This window comes from Eleutherodactylus coqui, chromosome 7, assembly GCF_035609145.1.
Source record: "Eleutherodactylus coqui strain aEleCoq1 chromosome 7, aEleCoq1.hap1, whole genome shotgun sequence".
NCBI lineage: Eukaryota > Metazoa > Chordata > Amphibia > Anura > Eleutherodactylidae > Eleutherodactylus > Eleutherodactylus coqui.
In genome coordinates, this window is record NC_089843.1 from 87,293,068 (window position 1) to 87,312,345 (window position 19,278).

The following is a 19,278-nucleotide window of genomic DNA, read 5'->3' on the forward strand; positions in this document are numbered from 1 at the left end:
TAAAGAGTAAGCCCCCTAGGAAAACCAGGATACAAATTGGATTGGAAAGGGTTAATCTGAAAAACAAGAAAATTTAAATAATTCTTGTGAAAAAGCATGCAGATGGCTAGGGCCGGCTACTTCACATGAAAAGAAGGGGAATTGCGCTTTAGTTGAAAGAAACCTAAAAACGGACAAGGTACTTTAAACGGACAACTGGCGTTACAACAAAAATGACTAAAATACATAAAACACTTACAGTATATTACATGTTTAGGAATGTATAACAAGATTGACATAAAATGAACATGTTTATCGCTGCTTCAATGGTTGGGCATGGCATTGAATATTAGTTGGCACATTAAGTGATGTAATTTTGAAGCCACTTTGAGCTTAAATCGTGCTTCACATATTGTTGTGTGACTATTCCCTCGGAACTGTGCAGCATATTACACAATGGTGTGTGTATTCAGAGCACATTTGCGCACCTTCCATGAACCTCTAAGGGGACCATTGCTGCGCAAATGCGCCCAGAAATAGACCGGATCCTATTATTTTTCGTACGTGCAAAAAAAGGAAATTAAACAAAATGTATTGAAATCAAATAGTTGTATTCTCTGCGTATTGCGCACACAAATACGTCCGTGGGAAGAAGCCCTTAAACCTTTTTGCATATTTTTTTTTAGTCTCCACAGGGGACTTGAACTTGCAATCATTTATACTACATACTGCTATATTTTAGAATTGTGTGAATGCCCTGGTCATATTGGGTAAACTGTTAATGGTCAACTCTTTGTTAGTTCAGATAGTCCAAGCTAAGCTCCGGGTAGTTCAGTCAACAGGAAAGGTAAAGAGGTCACACAGGAAGGGATGTATCAGAGGCAGTTCCTGCAGTCCTGCACACAGCACTGTTTTGCGGACCTGCTTGTCAGTCGGAGAACCAGCGCAGAACAGCAGAGGTAAGAGATATTCATACTAAGCCAGAACTGTAGATACAGCAGGGCTGAGTTTATCAGGTGGAACAGAATTAGCTTTACTGCAAAAAGTTTGGTACCTTCAAAAATTAGCTTTGTCACTGAGTGATATGATGTGGTTTTACATAGGACTGCAGGTAAACTTACTGAACTCTCTATACGTAAAGATGATACAGAACAATGAAACCACTATAAGCATTATATAACAATAGTTTATTGTTCGGTTTCAAAGTGTAAGAAGATGTCAAAAGCTTTGATCAGCAGGGACCTGGGTACTAAGACCCCCAATGACCGATAGAGCAAAGGGCCAGGAGCAGCAGGCTGAGCGTTACGCAGAGTGAAAGGGTCTCAGCAGTCAGCACCACTCCCAACTACACACAGGTCTCGACACGTCAAAAGTTTTGATCAGTGGAGGTCGCACTACTATGACCCCGCTGATTGCTGAAACGAAGGGGCTGCAGCGCTGACCCGGGCACTGTGCCCCTTTGGCTCTCGCTACTTGTTGGCTCATTCTGTCTATAGAAGAGGTTTATAGACCGCTATGCATCAATTTTCAACAGCCAAGAATAACCAACAAGCAATGATGACAGCCGAAGGTTCACAACGCGGGACCTCCATTAATCAAAACTTTGGGAATATCACTCGGACGTGTCAAAAGTTTGTCTAAAGTGCAGTTCCTCGTTAACTCCTTCCCGCCACAGTACATAAGTTTATGTCCTGGCTGGGAGGGGGTTCCTGCAAATGGATGTAAGCTGAGCCCGTGCCATCCGCAGAGGGAATGAGGTGTGACTAACAGCTAGCCTCCTGCTGTTAATCCCTTACATACTATGATAAATGTTGATTGCAGTATGTAAAGGGTTGACAGAGGGAGGGCGCTCCCTCTGTGATGTCATCGGCCCACTGCAACGTAATCGCGAAGGGGCGGTGGGTTGTCATGTCAACTGGATGCCAGACATTGTGTTTGGATCTGCAGTGGTCTATGATCGCTATGAATACCGATAATGCATTTCAGTACAGAACTACTGCAATGTATTATCATAGCAATCATAAGTTCACAGGTTCAAGTCCCTTACAGGGAAATGAAAAATCTAAAACAAATAAATAAATAAAAATGGTAGAAAAAGAACACAAAAAAACAGTAAAAAAATATAACTTTTGCACACTTAATAAAACATTCAAAAAACCCACTTTGGTATTGCATCCATAACGACCCGTACAATAAATTAAACGCACTTTTTACCCTGCATGACAATGTTGGAAAAATAAAAAATAGAGTTAAATGCTTTTTTTGTTCATTTCATCTCCCCAAAAAAACACAATTAGGACGCATTCAGACGACCGTATATCGGCTGGCTTTTCACGCCCAGCCGATATACGGCGTCCCTCTCTGCAGGGGGAGGAGGCTGGAAGAGCCAGGAGCAGTGCTCTGAGCTCCCGCCCACTCTCTGCCTCCTCTCCACCCCCTGCACTATTTTCAATGAGGAGAGGCGTGACTGGGGCGGAGCTAATTCCCAGAACTTAACCCTGCCCCTTTCCCGCCTCCTCTCATTGCAAATAGTGCAGAGGGAGTGCAGAGGGGGTGCAGAGGAGGCAGAGAGGGGGTGTGAGCTCAGAGCACTGCTCCCGGCTCTTCCAGCTTCCTCCCCTTGCAGAGAGAGACGCCATATATGGGCCGGCGTGAATACCTGGCCGATATACGGTCATCTGAATGCACCCTTAAAGTATTCAAATAAGCCATATATACCCCCAAATTGTAGCAATAAAAACTAAAGCTTGTCACGCAACAAACAAGCCCTTGAAGAGCTCAGTCTATGGAAAAATTTAAAAAAAACTAATGGGACTTTGAATGCAACAATGCAAAAAAATTGCAAAAAGAGGGGTTTAATTGTGCAAAAGTGGAAAAAAAAATGTAAAAAAAATGTATTATTTTGGTATTGTCCTAATTGTACCAAGCTGTAGATAAAATGTATCATGTCATTTATGATGCAAAGATAAGAAGGACTTATTCACATGGACGTATATTGGCCTGGTTTTTAACGCCCGGCCGATATATACTGCCCCTTTCTGCAAGGGGAGGAGGCAGGACGGGCCATCAGCTAGTGTGCTGGGCTCCTGCCTCCAGCAACTGTTTGCAATGGGAGGGACGGGGTGGAGCTCATCCCTCCTACTGCAAACAGTGCTGAAGGGCGGAGAGGGGGCGGGATCTCAGCACACTAGCTCCCGTCCCGCCTCCTCCCCTTGCAGAGAGGGGCAGCATATATCAGCCAGGCGTGAAAACCCAGCCAATATACGTCCATGTGAATAAGCCCTAATAGCAGAATTGAGGTGTTTTTTCTCCCTGCCCTCCAAAATAATTAATAGAAGTTATACAATACATTATATGTACCCAAACATGATAGCACTAAAAACTACAAGGCCTCATATGGCCACATCTATGGAAAAATAAAAAATGAAGGTCATGGCTTTGGAAATGTGGAGATGAAAATCCCAAAAAATCATTACTGTGTTAGGACTAATAAAGGCTGTGTGAGTAAGGGGTTAAATATTTCCAAAAGAATTTTAAATCTTACTACTACAGATGTATCAGAATTGTTTTTATGCACTTTGACACTCCATTGAGAAGAGCTATGCAATGGATTTACTTACAGTTCTATGAAAAACAACCAAATACTAGTCATTAGATGGCAAACTCAGCTCTGCTACATTATCTCACATGTACATTGACAGATGATTAGATTTAGTGTAAAATCTGCACATGCCAAGTTGTTTGTGATCTGACAACTATCTACCGGTAATGTATCAGCCCTGCCTATTCGTAGGTATGACGGTTTCTTCACACGGACGTATGCGCAACTACACTGGCACCTATGGAGCGTAGTTGCGCATGAACAAGGCAAAAATCTTTTTTTTTTGTCTTTATTTTTTACTTTTCAAACTCTGCACAAGTTTGCAAAAAAAAAAATAGGAAATAGGTTCCGCCCTATCTTTCTCGCCTGTACTATTACCTGCATGCGTGAAAGATAGAGCAGGCCCTATTTTTTTGCATGAATGCGCGTGCAAAGAGCGCTAATGAGAACAAACCCATTGAAATCTATTGGTTCTACTCTCTGCGTTTAGATTTTGGAGATCAGATGGTGAGCAGTAATCTGGAATATACGGTCCCTGAATTGCACACCAAAGTCCGCACAGCTAATTGCAGATTTTGATGCAGAATTCGGCTATTTTCAATTCGGTACCAAAATCTGCGCGTTAGCAGTACGCATCATGGTGCTGAATATTCCGCAGGAGGACGTCTTCCGCAACGTGTCCCTGTGTGCTTTATCCTAATGCTAGGCTGTAATGCTAGAATTAGCTTTTACTACAGTGGGATCACGGGACTCCAGTAACTGCATGTATTTCCCCAAATCACTTGTCACATTAACAATCCATCTGCTGTCACAACATAGAAGTCGTAACAATCTGAATTATTAGTCGCTCTGCAGGGTGTTACTGAAAGGCAAACACTAAAGTTAAAGAGTAACTGCAGGAAGAAAATATTAGCAAGTTGCCGGAGTGAGAGATTAATATGTGTCCGCTCTTTGTATTTGCTTTACTTTGTACTGAGTGCCAGAATGTGCTCAGAAAATAAGCTGCAGACACAACTGGGACGCATGCAGGGAAGTCTGCCCAGTGCCAGGGGAAGGGGCACCAACTACAGGCTGCATGGGATTTACTGTCCTGGTTGTATGGTGACTGCTTTTATGGAAAGCTACAATCGAGGGCAAAAACACAAGGGCGTCTACAACTATACCCGCCGCTACGGAGCGTAGTTGCACAAGAACGGGTTCAAACTCCGCGCCACAGCTTTTTTTTAACCTGCCATAGACCTCTATGGCAGCTTGCTGCGCAAGATACTGATAGAGAGGGCAAGTGAGAAAAGATAGGACTGGACTTCTCTTTTTCACATATAGTTAATACTATATACAAGATAGATAGGGCAGGTCGTATCTTTTCTTGAGCAAGGTAATTGCGCACAAGAAACACGCTCATGAGAACAAACTCATTGAAATCAATGGGTTCCATTCATCACGTTTTGCAGGCCTGATTTTCACGCGCGCAAACACGTTTGTCTGTTTAAGCCCCAACACCCTGTAATATCACAGCGAGTAAAATGATGAACTTATGTTTGCTGCACCTTAAGGCTGGGTTCACAAAAAGGCGGATTTGTTGCGGTTTTGCTGCGTTTTTACCATTGCGGTTTTGCTTCAGAAGAACTGCTTCTGCGGCAAAACCGCTTCAAAGGTTATTTTTGTCTTGCGGATTTTCTTGCGGAAAAATCCACAGGCGTTTTTTTCCGCAACGCTTTTTTACTTTTTGGTGCGGATTTTGCTGCGTCCATAGAGGTCTATGGACAAAAAAGCGCTGCGGAAAAGACAGAAGAATGGACATGCTGCGTCTTCAAAAACCGCGCCGCAGTTGCATTTCCGCACTGCGACTGTGCAGAAAAAATCCGTCCTGTGAGAATAGCTTTTTGCCCAAACACATTTGTGCTGCATTGCACTGCAAACGCAGCGGTTTTGCCGCAGTGCGGATATGCAACGGTAAACCGCGGCAAAACCGCAGCAAATCTGCCCTGTGTGAGCCCAGGCTAAGGGCTCTGCTACAACTTACAAACTCAATCATACTAGACGCCTACTGTGCCTGACACAATTCAGCTTTACTACACCTGATTAAGGCAGCACTGTTGTACTGGCGTAACACGGGCATATTCGCACACGGAAAATTGGCGTGTGCAATGCACAAAAAATTCAATTGCGCCAAAAAAAAAAAATGCAGTGTGCTCTATATTCCTGTGTATTTGTGCTACAAAAGTCCTCAGAGAAGTCAATGGGGAAGCGGAAATGCGTACATAATAAGCTAGGAGAGGCGTGAAACACTTTAATGGCACATGAAAAAGAACTCATGAGACTTATTAGCCATTTCAATGGCTGGGGGCATCAGTGCATTTTTTTGGGGCACTTGCAAATGCACATGATTTGCGTATGCAAAAGGTAGAGTGAAATACATTGATGTGCGCTCAAAAAAAGTAACATTCTTCTGCAAAAAGGCGCTGCTCATGCTCGCACAAATACGCATCCAGAGTGAAGCCGGCTTACATCAGACAGGTTGCAGACCGTGCCTGCCGCTGTAGTCTGCTCTTACTGCAATACTGTTCTCCGCATTGAAATCAACAACAGTGAGAAAAAAGCTATAAAGATATTTTCTCCTTAAAAGGCTGCATACGCCTTGAGGCTTCCTTCACACGAGCATTGTAATCACCGCAATATTGCCGTAATAAAACACTCGCCAAAAATCGCAACCATCTGTTGCATTGGATTCCACTGCACTAGTTCAGATGGGCAATTTTCCGATGTGTAAAAACAGCTGGACGGAAAAGATAGGGCACATAGTGCGCATTCCGAATGACCATTTTTAGGCCCGGGCGGAAAAGATAGGTCTTGACCTATCTTTGGCTGGAATACACCGGCCGGTCGCGCAGACTCCTATGGGAGCCTAAGGGCTCCCACACACTTGCGTTTGCGTTTTTTGTTAACGCGATTGTCAATGGGACTTTCTAATGTTAAAAACGCAGTGCACCAAAAACGCAAGTTTCACTGCATTGCGTTTTTAACATTAGAAAGTCCCATTGACAATCGCGTTAACAAAAAACGCAAACGCAAGTGTGTGGCAGCCCTATGGGAGCTGCCAGAAAAGGGAGGTGGGAGGAAGTTTAGCAGCGGCTCTGCTAAACTCTCTCCCCCTCTCCACCCCTTGTTGGCTGCCGGCAAAGGGAGGGGGCGGGACAGGGCAGGAAGTTAACACACTAGCTCCTGCCCTGTTCCACACCCTCCCCTTGCTGGCAGCCGGCAAGAGGCAGAGAGGGGGCAAGAGTTTAATGCGCTAGCTCCTGCCCAGTCGTTTTGCTGGCAGCCGGCAAGGCGTGGAGAGGGGGAGGGAGTTTAGCAGAGCTCCCTCCCCCCCTGCCCGATGGTATTCCGAGCTGCAGCGTATATGCGCCGCAGCCATGGCTGTCTGAACTGGCGACAAAAAGAGAGATGCAGCCGTGACTTGGTCGTTGCTGCTTCTCGTTTGTGCGATTTCAGGCCAAGAATCGCAGCGCCCATGTGAAAGAGCCTGAAATGAAGACTTTTTGTAATTGGTTTTCATTAAAACACTGGTTAATGTCTATGGTTGTATTGTTTTGCAATACAAGTGAAATCTTAGCAAATTCAGTCAGTCAGTAAACAGTCTGCTTCTTCTCAGCATGCTCCCTGTTGTAAGCATGTATTCACTGCCTTTCCACCATGTTATTATGGAGGGCTATATGAGAGTGCCAGAGGAGGACGGAGAGCAGAGGGAAAGCTACCATTAGGGCTCTTTCACATGGGTGGCATTTTCGTGCAGAATAGGTGCATGAAAAAAAAGAAAAGAAAAAAAAAAGAAGTTAACTGCATGAAAAGTAGTGTGAACGGGCGATACATAAAAAATAGTGTGAACGGGCGATACATGAAAAATAGTGTGAACGGGCGATACATGAAAAATAGTGTGAACGGGCGATAACCAGCTATCAAGTCCCAAGCTTAATTAGTGGCGAAATTGCCCATTCACACATCTGGAGCTGCGTGTTGCTGGAAAAAGGTCTTCTTTTCCAAGTGTAGTTCACAGCTAAACTCCCTCCCCCCTCCCTTTTTGTCCAGCTCCCATAGGAGTCTATGGAAACTCCTGTACATCACTCACCAAAGATAGGTCAGGTCCTATCTTTTCTCGCAGCACGGACCTTAGATGCGGGCATTGTAGCCATGCATGTCTTATCTTTTGAAGGTGCAAGTTTTTGACGTGTCCAAAATTCCTTCATCTGAATGTTTCTATAGGAAACCATTGATTCTATTAGACATCCACCAGATACACCAGTTCTGAGCTCTGTTTTTAGCCATGCAAGCTGGCTGCAGAAATTTTCTAACTATATACTACAAACTGCACTGCTCATGGATTGGCCAGTGCTGATCACATGAGGAGCACTTGGCAATCTGATAACTAGTATAGTGCATTGGTAATCTAAGACTACCAATGCACTGTGGGGATTAAGTAGTGTGTAGATTGAGTGGGCTATCTGGCAAGGCTGAAAACGAGACATGAAACTGGCAGCTTGGAGGAATGACAAAGAAGAAGAACTACAGGAAATGTATCCCTTTCTCTCTCCAGTCCAGGGACGAAATTTTGTCCTTAAACTGGAGGGTCACAGGACACAAGTATTTTAGAGTATTTTCTTCTTCTCTTTTCAAAAGGCCACAACTTTATTTTTCCATCTGCATAGCCACATGAAATCTTGTTCATGGAGTAGTGAGCTGTAGTTTTAATTTGTACCATTTTAGAGTACATATAATGTATTGTATAACTATTATTAACTTAGGCGGGTGGAGGCATAGCGAAAGAACACATCAATCCTGCCATTGTTTTTGGATTTCTTTTTTGGTGTTCGGTTTGGTACAATAAATGACATCAAAATGTTATATTTTTTTACTTTTTCCACAATAAAAACCCTTTTGGAAAGTCATTTTTTCAGCATTGCTGCTTTGGAAGACCCTTAAATTTTATTTGTTTAATAGACGGAGCTGTGTAAGGGCTTGTTTTTTGAGTAGCGAGCTGTAGTTTATATTAATGCCATTTGGGGTACATATGGCTTTTTTGTTCACTTGTATAGCGTTTTTTTGGGAAGCCAGCTAGGTTTTGGCTCTATTTTATTTTTATACTGTTTGCAATGTGTAATAAAAAGGGTGTTCAATTTAATGTAGATGCAAAGGTGGCAATACTAAACATTTTTTAAAATTATTTTGGGGGAAAAATAAAAGATAAGTGCATAAAAAGATCTTTTAATTTTTTTTAATGTGGATTTTTTTTTACAATTATCTTTTTTTACCTTTTATTTTTTTAAATGTCCCTATAGGGGACTTGAACCTGTGATTCTAAGATTGCTTAGATAATGCACTGCAGTACAGAAATACTGCAGTGTATTATCTGGTTTCCTGTCCAATTTTTGCTATGGCAGACCCAGAGGCCACTTTTCCAGTACTGACCAGAGGTTATCAGTAACTTGGTAAGCAGAATGCTATTGATTGGTATCCAAACAATGTCTCCAGTATCTACGCATTTCTATAAAGTAAAACTTGATCCATCGCATTGCTCATTTTTTCAGAAATAGTTCATGATACCTTAGTTAACAGACAAAATGATTTTCATTTTACAGGTCAGATCAGTCCATTATTACGATGCAGATATCATAAGGCCAGACTAGATGATGGAACCCAATGATGTAGAAGCTATTCCTACCTCTATTAAGGTTCATAGACTTCATCCAATTGAAGAAGATGTCTCAGAGGGCAATGAGCCAACGGTGGTACCTGCAGACCAACTACTATCAGAAGATAAGAGTCAAGAACATTTAGAAGAACGGAAATTGGAGAACGCCAATGGGGAAAGTCAAATGTCTGGACTTACAGCAGCTATCCACAGCTCAAGATCCATTGTTGCTTCTATGAAGAAGGTTATATCATCCCTAGGGCCCAATGGTAAGCAGCTGAGCTACATAATGATTTGCATTTACTTGTGTGTAGATTTTTCTCCATGTCCTGAAAGACAGGTCATGGACTCGCATTTAGTTTTATTATGTTCTTTTGTTTGGTTCATTAGACACATGGGTGTAGCAGAGTAAATACTTAATTAGTCCACTGATAAGGATGTGAAAGTTTTAGCATCTCTAGGTCACCTGTGTGTTATCTGTGCTTCAGATTTCTTATATTCTCCATTCTACTATGAAACCTTTTGAAATGTTGATGACTGTGTCAAAGGTGGTTATAAACTTGTATTCCCAAATTCTTCTATGAAGTAGAGATTTGAAGTTGCCTTTTAATATAGTAACTTTCATATGTTCTATGTTGTGTCCGTAACTAAAAAAGTACTCGGCCACAGGGAATTCTGTCTTTCCTGCTCTAATTGTGTGGCGATGAGATCTCATCCTGGCCCTCAGTTTTTTTCCCCGTTTCTCCAACATAAAGACCACTAACAGGACATTTACTGCACAGGATCAGGTACACAACATTGGATGTGGAACATGTGAATGTCCCCGGGATCTTATAGTCCTGCTGTGTGTTGGGGATGTGTATCCTGTTCGCAGTTAGAACATGTGAGCAGGTCTTGCAGCTCCTTACATTGCAGGGATAAGTGCCCTGTTGGGTGTCAATAAGCAATGCACTCCTAATTACAAAGTTCCTCAAATTTGGAGGTTGCCTGTACCACAGAAGGGGAGGGTCTGGGAATATCATTTTCAAGCAGTCATCCTTGTGTAGGGTATGGTGGAGTTTCTTTGCGGTTTTTCTTAGTACCTCTTGCTGGGATTGTAGGTCACTACTAGAGGTACGCATCCATTTTTTTCTCTTTCTCCTTGTATTGGAGTAGTTGATTCCTGGGTATCCTGGTGGCTCTGTTGATTTGGTCATCAATTGAGGTGGGATGGTAGTCCTGATTTAAAAATCTCCTTTTAAGATGGTACAAATGTTCCTCTCTGTCTGTTGGGTTGGAGCAGATCTGGTTGCATCTGATGGCCTGGCTGTAGACAATGGACTTTTTGATGTGTTTAGGGTGGAAGCTGTCCTATCTGAGGTATGTAGGCCGATTTAATAAGTTTTTGGTGCAGATGGCTGTATTGAGTTGTTTAAAATCTTTATGGTGGTGTCCAATAAGTTGATTTCGGTATATGAGTAGCTTAAAGGGGTTGTCTCACGCCGAAACGGTTTTTGTTTTTTTTCAATAGGCCCCCCGTTCGGCGCGAGACAAACCCCAATGCATGTGTTAAAAAAAAAAAAGTTTATTACTTACCCGAATCCCCGGCGACTTCTTCCTTACCTTACTAAGATGGCCGCCGGGATCTTCACCCACGATGCACCGTGGGTATTCTCCCATGGTGCACCGTGGGCTCTGTGCGGTCCATTGCCGATTCCAGCCTCCTGATTGGCTGGAATCGGCACACGTGACGGGGCGGAGCTATGAGGACCAGCTCTCCGGCACGAGCGGCCCCATTCACCACGGAGAAGACCGCACAGCGCAAGCGCGTCTAAAATCGCCAGAAGACGGCGATTTTAAACGGATCCATGGCGATGGGGACGCTAGCAACGGAGCAGGTAAGTGAATAACTTCTGTATGGCTCATATTTAATGCACGATGTATATTACAAAGTACATTAATATGGCCATACAGAAGTGTATAACCCCACTTGCTTTCATGAGACAACCCCTTAATGTCAGGTTTATGGTGGGGTGAAATGCATTCCGTGAGTAAATTATATACACGCGCTAAACACAGAGAATAGAATCGATTTATTCCGATGGGCTTGTTCTCATGAGCACAATTGCACTTCTTGCGCGCAGGAAAAAAGTAAAACTTGCTCTATTTTGCGCAGCAAAGTCCCCTATAGAAGTCTACAAGAGGTGCGCGGGGGAAAGCGGGAAACACAGTGCAAACCGCTTGGAAAAAGAACACAACTGCACCTCATTATACGAATTAGCCTTTTACGCTTCGGGAAGGGCGTGTTGCACACGTGTGTGAACTGTCCCTCTGTACATAAAAAGTACAATACTATGCGCAGACACATTGGAAATGTACCTCATCCTTCCTTGTTCATACGTTGTGCTGTGGCGAGTGTTTTACACATGCGCCTGTGAGAAGCAGCCCTTACCCTGTGTTTTTTGATTCTTGGTTACGAGGCATCTGGTAACCACTGATTTAGGCGGGGATCACATGACTATGTACACCTGCGGGCCACGTGCCTATCTCTTGCATGTGAGCATGCAGCAAATACGCAGTGACATTTATGCTTGCTGCATGCCGCCAGTCTCCATACACTCTCTTGGCATGTATGTGCGCATAGTAAACGCCAAGATAGGACATGCTGCGATTCTTTTCACGCAAGTAATACGCGCATGAAAAAAACATAGGTATAAGTGGCCCAAAACAAATCAATGGGCTACTGGCATAGTGTCTGGCGCGTGCAAAAATTGGCTTCCGTCCGGTCCCATACAGGTGAACTGTCACTGTGTGTTGCGTGCACAATTTTCACATGTCTAGGTGGGGCTAAACTTTTGCACCGCCGGATGGAGCTACAATACCGGATGTCACGGTGCCCAGTTCTGCCATTATGCCGATTGCTGGGGGTTCTTGGGATGCCCAGTCGTACCCCATAGTATAATCCCTCAAGATCTTCCCTGGTCAGCTCTCTATTGCCAACACTAGTTGGACATTGACAGTGGTGGGCTTTCGTGGATATATGACAATGGCACTTGCTTTACTGCGGTTTTCAGTCCAGACTTCCATCTTCGGTTGGGGTACATTGTGGGAATGTGTTTTTTGGCTACTATATTCTTACAATGAACAATGAGGGTGATGTGTTCATGATTAGCGGACCGGGAGATTGGATGTAAATGTGTGTATGGGCTGTGCAGATAGGATGGATTATATTGGCTGCAGTCCTATAGTAACAGCATATGGTGCATGGCTGCCAGACTCTACGGACGTCTGCTTCGCTTCAGATTAACTCACACTACTTCTTGTTGATAAGAAAATCTAACTCCGGGACTTGGAGGAGCAAGCTCTGCCTAGAAACTACTAAGCGTAATTTGATTACAGCATATAAAGCACGAACCTATTTGCGCCCTCAATACGCAGAGAATAGAACCCATTGATTTTAACGGGTTCCTTCTCACTTCCGTATTTGGCGCGTGCGGAAAAATAATAGGACCTGTTCTGTTTTCCTATGTATTTGTGCCCCAAGGGCCCCATAGAGCTCTATGGGGGAGGTGCATGTACGCACGCAAAACGCAAGAACATGCGCAATTCTGTGAAAAACAGAACACATCAAGAAATCATTAGGCTAAATGGCCTTTTAAATTAGGGTGGGAGGGTTTTGTGGCACATGTAAACAGATCCTGCGTGCGCAAATGTACAGTACTATGCGCCAATACGTGCGCAAATCAAACTCGTTCACTGCACAAGTAAGTTGTATTAAATCAGGGAAGGAGGATATCGCGCGCGCATATGAACAAGCCCTGCATGCGCAAAAAGAACAGTACAGTGCGTAGTGAACGAGTTTTTCATCCACGAAAACAGCGGGCGCTAAAAAAAAAAAAAAAAAAAGTTTGAATGAACCCATTGAAATCATAACACACTGTTTAAGTCCTGAGGGCCCTCTTAAACACAGCGAAAAATTATTCAAACATGCGAACGACAGTGTGTTTTGCTTTGAAATACAGTCTGTTTACACGGGTAGATAATCATTAAAAATGTTTCTTCATTCTCTCATTCACTCAATCGTTAGTGGCTCAAGGCACCGTACCAGTGACTGTCAGCGACTGAACGATCGCTTTTTACAACTAACGACTGATTGATGATTTTTAGATCTGCATAAAATAAACGGCGAGTGTATTCTCGTTCAATCATTGACCTGTTTACACTGAACAATCATCATTCAGATTCCCACAATGCAACTACATTTTTGAACGAGAATCATTCTGTGTAACAGCGCCCTTACTGAAGACCTAGGTAATCAATAGCTGATCGTTCTGGATGCCGGCCAATCAACTGATTGAAGTGACAACTGTCACTTCAGTCCATACCAGGTACAGCGCCATACAATGTATAGTGGTTGTGCCTGGTACTGCAGCTCAGTCCTATTCAATTAAATGGAACAGAGCTGCTCCCAGACCATGTGACCAATGAAGGTGACATCATTTGTAATAAGAAGAGGCTGCCGTGCTCAACTGAGCGCCATAGCCTCTCCTATGAGCTGAGCGTTGGGGACACCAAGCGGTAACCTCTGCTGATCAACAATTGATGACCTATCCTGAAGACCCAACAATAGCTTAGTGCTGGAAGACCCCTTGAATACCATGTGTCCCAGCAGCTATAGTGCCTGATATGAATTCCACCGTCTTTGAGGGCGTCTAACCAAGTCTAACCTATTTCTTTACAGCTGCCTCTTCAGTTCCAGATTTCATTCAAATTAATGACTGCTTTAAAGAAAGCTCGGAAATAAACCCTGATCATACGGAAGCCTTTGTGTCAGGTAAAGAGTCTGGTCTCAGCTCAAAACTTAGAATAATTGTATACTTTCTGTAATGTAGTACAAATAATTTCTTCATGAACTGGCCCCTGGGTGAATTGGTGCCTAAACAGCAATTGAAGATGCAGTGTAAAGCATGAAGGAGGGACAGCAGCAGCCTGAACTGCTATTAAACCAGGAAGTAGTTTAATGCAGCAGAGCTAAACGATAGACAAGCATCAACACTGAAGAAAATACAGTAGATAGCAGGTGAGGGGCATAGCTGGAGGTGGGTGCGGCGAGGCATGTATTGGGAGTCAGGCTATCATCACTTAAGGTATGCATCATCGTACTGCACTACTCCCTCCATAACATACAGGAGTGCCCTCCCTTCTATTTGCTTTCCATGCCTCACTTGTATGTGTGTAGTGTGTGCAGAACTGTACAAGACCCTTCAGTTCTCTCCCGCTGCCCACATCGGTATACCATACACCAACCAGTGGCTGTCATGACTTTTTTTTCCGAGGTGTCCACCAACATACACTTGCTTGCACCCAACTGCACAGATCTTTACAATGCCCGCTCTGTCTGTGCGCCCATAAACAGCGGGTAGTGAGTCTCCCTCTCCGCCCATATACACACGCAGTCTTTGCTTGCCTCCTTTTTCACCTGCACAATGCCTGCTGCACAGAACTTTAACTCCGGTCCTCTCAGGACTCGAGCCTCCAGTTCCTTGGCCCGCAACTACTATCTGAGCCCCCTACCACTCCCCAGCGCAGTAGCATTGGACACCGTTCATTTTCTGCTGGCGCTTCTCTGCGACCTACACATTACTCTTGCGTCTAGGGCAACTGCCCTCTGCCACTTCATTGGCCGTTTCTTCTCTGCCTCACTTTGTGCCGTGTCATACAATCCTCTCTGCCAAGGTGGCACCTGCCCATTTATATGCAATCTGACGCTCCGCCGCATAATGGGGTGTGTGGGGCTTAGTGCCTTTTCATTGTCTGTAATGCAGGGGCATTAGGAGTTGGGGTATCCTTCTTCAGTGCTTGCAATGCCTCTTCTCTCTCTCTCTTCTTCCTGCTACGTCACTGTAGAGAGGAGGTTGTGTGATTTGAAGTATTTGTATGTTTCTGCAACCTTTTTTTATGTTTTTGTGCCTTCCATTTTTGTGTTATGAAAAGCTAAAAATGTGTGTATTTTGCTTTAATTCCGACGTATGGCCCATGATGCGTTGAGTCAGTATGCAGGGGGTTAGTAACATGGATATGAAAGGTAGAGTGTGATAGGAGCAGTCGCTTAAGACATCGTTGCCATGCAGTTGGTGGGTCTGCCATGATTGAGAGCCAGAAGCTGGCATCCTTACACATGCATGGGGAGTCAAGGAGAAGAAGAACATTACCCGATTCCTGGACAAACAGCCTTGAACTCCTACATACCTCTCCAATCCAGACTAGCCTATTGCTGATTTAATACATTCAGTTGAATAAAAGTTGGAAGATACAGTGCATTGGATACTCGATATGTATACTGCGACAGGTCCGATTACAGCCAGCAGGATGCCCAGTCAAATCGGCAGTGGGCAAGGCCTGAGGTTACACTACTGGGGTCTACTATGCAAAAACCAACGCTGCCTGTGGTCTCTGCACAGCACCCTGAGTTCATTCTGGACTGGGGGCCCATTCCACAAAGCCCACCTAAGTCATTTACCTCCCAGGCAGCGGTGGGGCCAACTCCGGCGGCCATCCGAACAACAGCAGCTGCTCTGTCAGAATGGTAAAAGAGGGGACTTGCTCCTCCACCTCCTTACATGCCGATGTAGCAATCGTTACCATGACTGGTTGGTCATCATAACTCGATTTACGGCATTGTACTACATTGTAGTTAAATGATTGTAACACACAAATGTCAATCTAACGTTTGCTACAGTGGATCTGTATCACTACTGTCGATTAATTAAAAAAAATCGAATGGCACTTTCTTTGGCCCCTCTCCGGCTCCGGGTCTCTGATGTTGCTACTACCTTTTCATCCCCGATGGGAGCTAGTGAAAATTCATGTTTGACTTGCCTATGATAACAGATCTGCACAGCTACATCCCATGAGATACGGGGTAGTAATTTGTACAGAAAAGGAAGTGTTTTTGTGGCTTACCTTTAAGGGAAGGAAACCGGCCAGGATATGAAAGCCTTTCACAGGTTCTCATATGACACAATAGTCAGAATGGTTTACAGTGTAACTTGCTGACAAATCTAGTGCCTTGATAGTATATAATAAATCCCAAGGGATCTTTAGAAGGTAGTGTACTATACTACCTCTGCCCCTATATCCTCCCTACTTCTATTTCTCCCACGACGAAACTACTCTCAGGCGGGTTTCATTGACTCAAATGGCAATTTTTTACGAACATCTTACCCATAATACAATAGAGCTCTCCCTGGCGCAAAACTAAATACTAGCCAACAGATTAATATATCATCTAGACCTCTCAACAAGACAGATATCAATTATTCAAAGGGGTCGTTCATTTGTTCTTACAACTAAATTTAATGTGTTTTATATGAAGGATATACAACTTTTTGCCTGCAAATTACGTTGGTGCCAGTATCATGTATTTTGGCTGGCAAACAGTCACGAATTAGGTAATTCTACTGATATTCTTCCAGATGGCAAGCGATGATATGGAGGAAGGACAGGTACCTTTTACATCATTATGAAATAAGAGCGCAGAGAAGCAGTATGTGGGTAAGACAGATAGGCCTATTGCTCATGGCCGTGACAGGCTCCCGAAGCGGAATACCGCAGCGGAGCCCGTCACGGCGCTCCCCCAGAGACCCCATACTTACCTCCGGATCTGCCGCCCGACGTCCCACATGATGCTCCGGCGTGCATGCACAGTAGAGCGCATGACGTGCCGGCAGTGTCATGTTACGCGCCGGCAGCGTCATATGACACGCCCACAGTGTCACATGACGCACCGGCCGCGTCATATGACGTGGTAGGCGGGGAAGCGGTTTCACTCTATCTTCCGCTGTGCTACAGAATTCCACAGTGGAATTCCGCACCGTGAGCATTGCGCTATTAGGTTCAATAGAACCTAATAGCTGCAGTGATGAGCAGCGGAAATCCACCCGTGGGAATTAGCCCTTAGAGTGTATAGAGAAGTGCTAGCAAACATTAATGATAAACAACATAATAGAGATACTACAATACCTCACCATATTAATGCTAAACATGCAAGTGCAGCGTCCGAGGAGCGGGCCCACAGTCGAGGAAACAGCGGAGTAGTTTGAGACCTTGTCACGGGGCTCTATCATCTCCTCCCCTGGGGGTAGCATGGGACCCATCCAAGTTACTGCTGGGGGGTTTTCACGGGGATAACCCAAGTAGTGGTTTACATGAATGTCCTTTGTCACTCGTGACGCCACCGTTCCTTCCTCTGCAGTGAATGTCAGAATGTTGAAATAGGTAGTCCACACACACAGGGAAATGTTTCCAAAAGCAAGGCCAGGAACGGTCAGCAGTGCTCGTTTACATGAGTAAAACTATTTATAGTCTTTCAGTAGAATACACATGAAGCAGGAAAATGGTGCAGAACACAAAGTGGTGTGACAGGGAGGAGTCACAGGATGACAGATGAGTCCACAGTCCAAGTTATCTGTGGGGTTCTGTTCCCGGCCACTCTCCTTCACTCTCTCCAGCTCTCTACCGGTCAACACTCACATTTGGCAGACAGGCACTTCACGCTGTATAGCCGCTCCCCAGTCTCGCTCTATGTTTAGGGGTATCTCCTGGGTAAAGCAGGCCCAGGGCAGGCTGGTGGATACCTTTCAGCCTCTTCCACTCCGGACCGCACAGAGCAGATGGTGTCTGTGTGGCTCACTTGCAGAACAGCACTCTCCTGTCCTCTCTTTTGCAAGTCCAGAACAGAACACTCACTCCAGACACCTTGCAAAGACATATATACCAAGCACGATCACGTGACATACAACATGATACATTTTTCAGACATAACCCAGACGTTAACCCACTCACTGCTGCAGCTATGCAATACACATCATATTCATGCAACATAGAAGACACCGACAACACGTAGGCACAAGACAAATGCATTCACACTTATGGAGGGGCCCCGTTAACTCTGGGCCACTACACAGACTAAACTAATTATATCAGTTTTATGGGTATTGATGTGATCTTCCTTCCCACATGCATGAAAGTGATTGGGATTGTCTATTACTGCATAGAGAGACACATTGGATTTACACATTACATACTATAGAACCTAAGGGCTTAAATGACAGATTGAACTATTAGTGTGGTGTGTAAAATCACTGATGGTGGATTTGAGCTTCCCTTGTTTATTTTACCTTAGTTGTTTATGTGAGCTAACCAGTGGATGGGAAAACCAGCTAAGAAATACCCTTGATCTTTTTTGGAATTTTTTTTTAGAAACTTTTTTCTCTGCTACTCAGTGCCTTGGTGCTGTTTTTCTCCCTCTATTGGTCTCCAGATGAGTCTGTGAGTAGGATTAAATGCATTGGGACCTTCTGCCATTAACTGCGGATTTCTCCTTCTCTCAATGTTGTCCCGATTTGTATTCTCGGTTTACATACTCTACATTGGGCCATAACAGGGTTTTCTAGTTTTTAGGGTGAGACACTGTTTTCAGGGCGATCGCCTCGCATGTTGCTGCATTGGATGATTTAATTTCTAGGCATATTCAGGGACAGTTTGTCCATTCCCTATAAGCTCACCCTTAGGGTTTCTTCACACGAATGTATTGTTACAGCGTATTCCACACGGAATATGCTGTACTAATCTGTCATAGGCTCCCATATTGCCACTCCTACACATTCACACAATAGATCACAGCATGTTCTATCTTGGAGAGTAATACGAGCATACATGCCAAGATAGTGCATGGCAATCGTTGGCCCGTCGCAACTACGCAATATCATCATGTACTTTCTGCGTGCCACGCAATGGCCAAATGTGGGCAGCCTGCAGGGAATTATGCTAATGTGCGGTTGCTCTAAAGAGGAATCTCTTATTGACAGCCAGCAATGTTCATGAAGAATAGTGTCTAGATACGTGGATGGGTCTACAGGAGCGGTAGGATCCATCATTCTCATCACCTTTATCGTCACTGTAGTATTTTTTGGCGTAGGTTACCTTCTTATGGCTGCATTATAGTTTAACCCTTTCCATACATGTGCTT

General features: G+C 44.2%; 1 protein-coding gene across 2 annotated transcripts in view; it reads left to right on the top strand.

The window, feature by feature from the left end:
• Positions 1–917: 917 nt before the first annotated feature.
• The window catches only part of SH3TC1 (SH3 domain and tetratricopeptide repeats 1), a 55,228-nt gene continuing 36,867 nt past the window's right edge, over positions 918–19,278 (top strand). For both annotated transcript variants that reach the window (XM_066573332.1, XM_066573333.1), the window contains exons 1-3: positions 918–938; positions 9,217–9,538; positions 13,990–14,082. In XM_066573332.1, the coding sequence (XP_066429429.1) occupies positions 9,265–9,538; positions 13,990–14,082 (367 nt within the window). In that variant the 5' untranslated portion in view covers positions 918–938; positions 9,217–9,264. The remainder of the gene's footprint in view (positions 939–9,216; positions 9,539–13,989; positions 14,083–19,278) is intronic.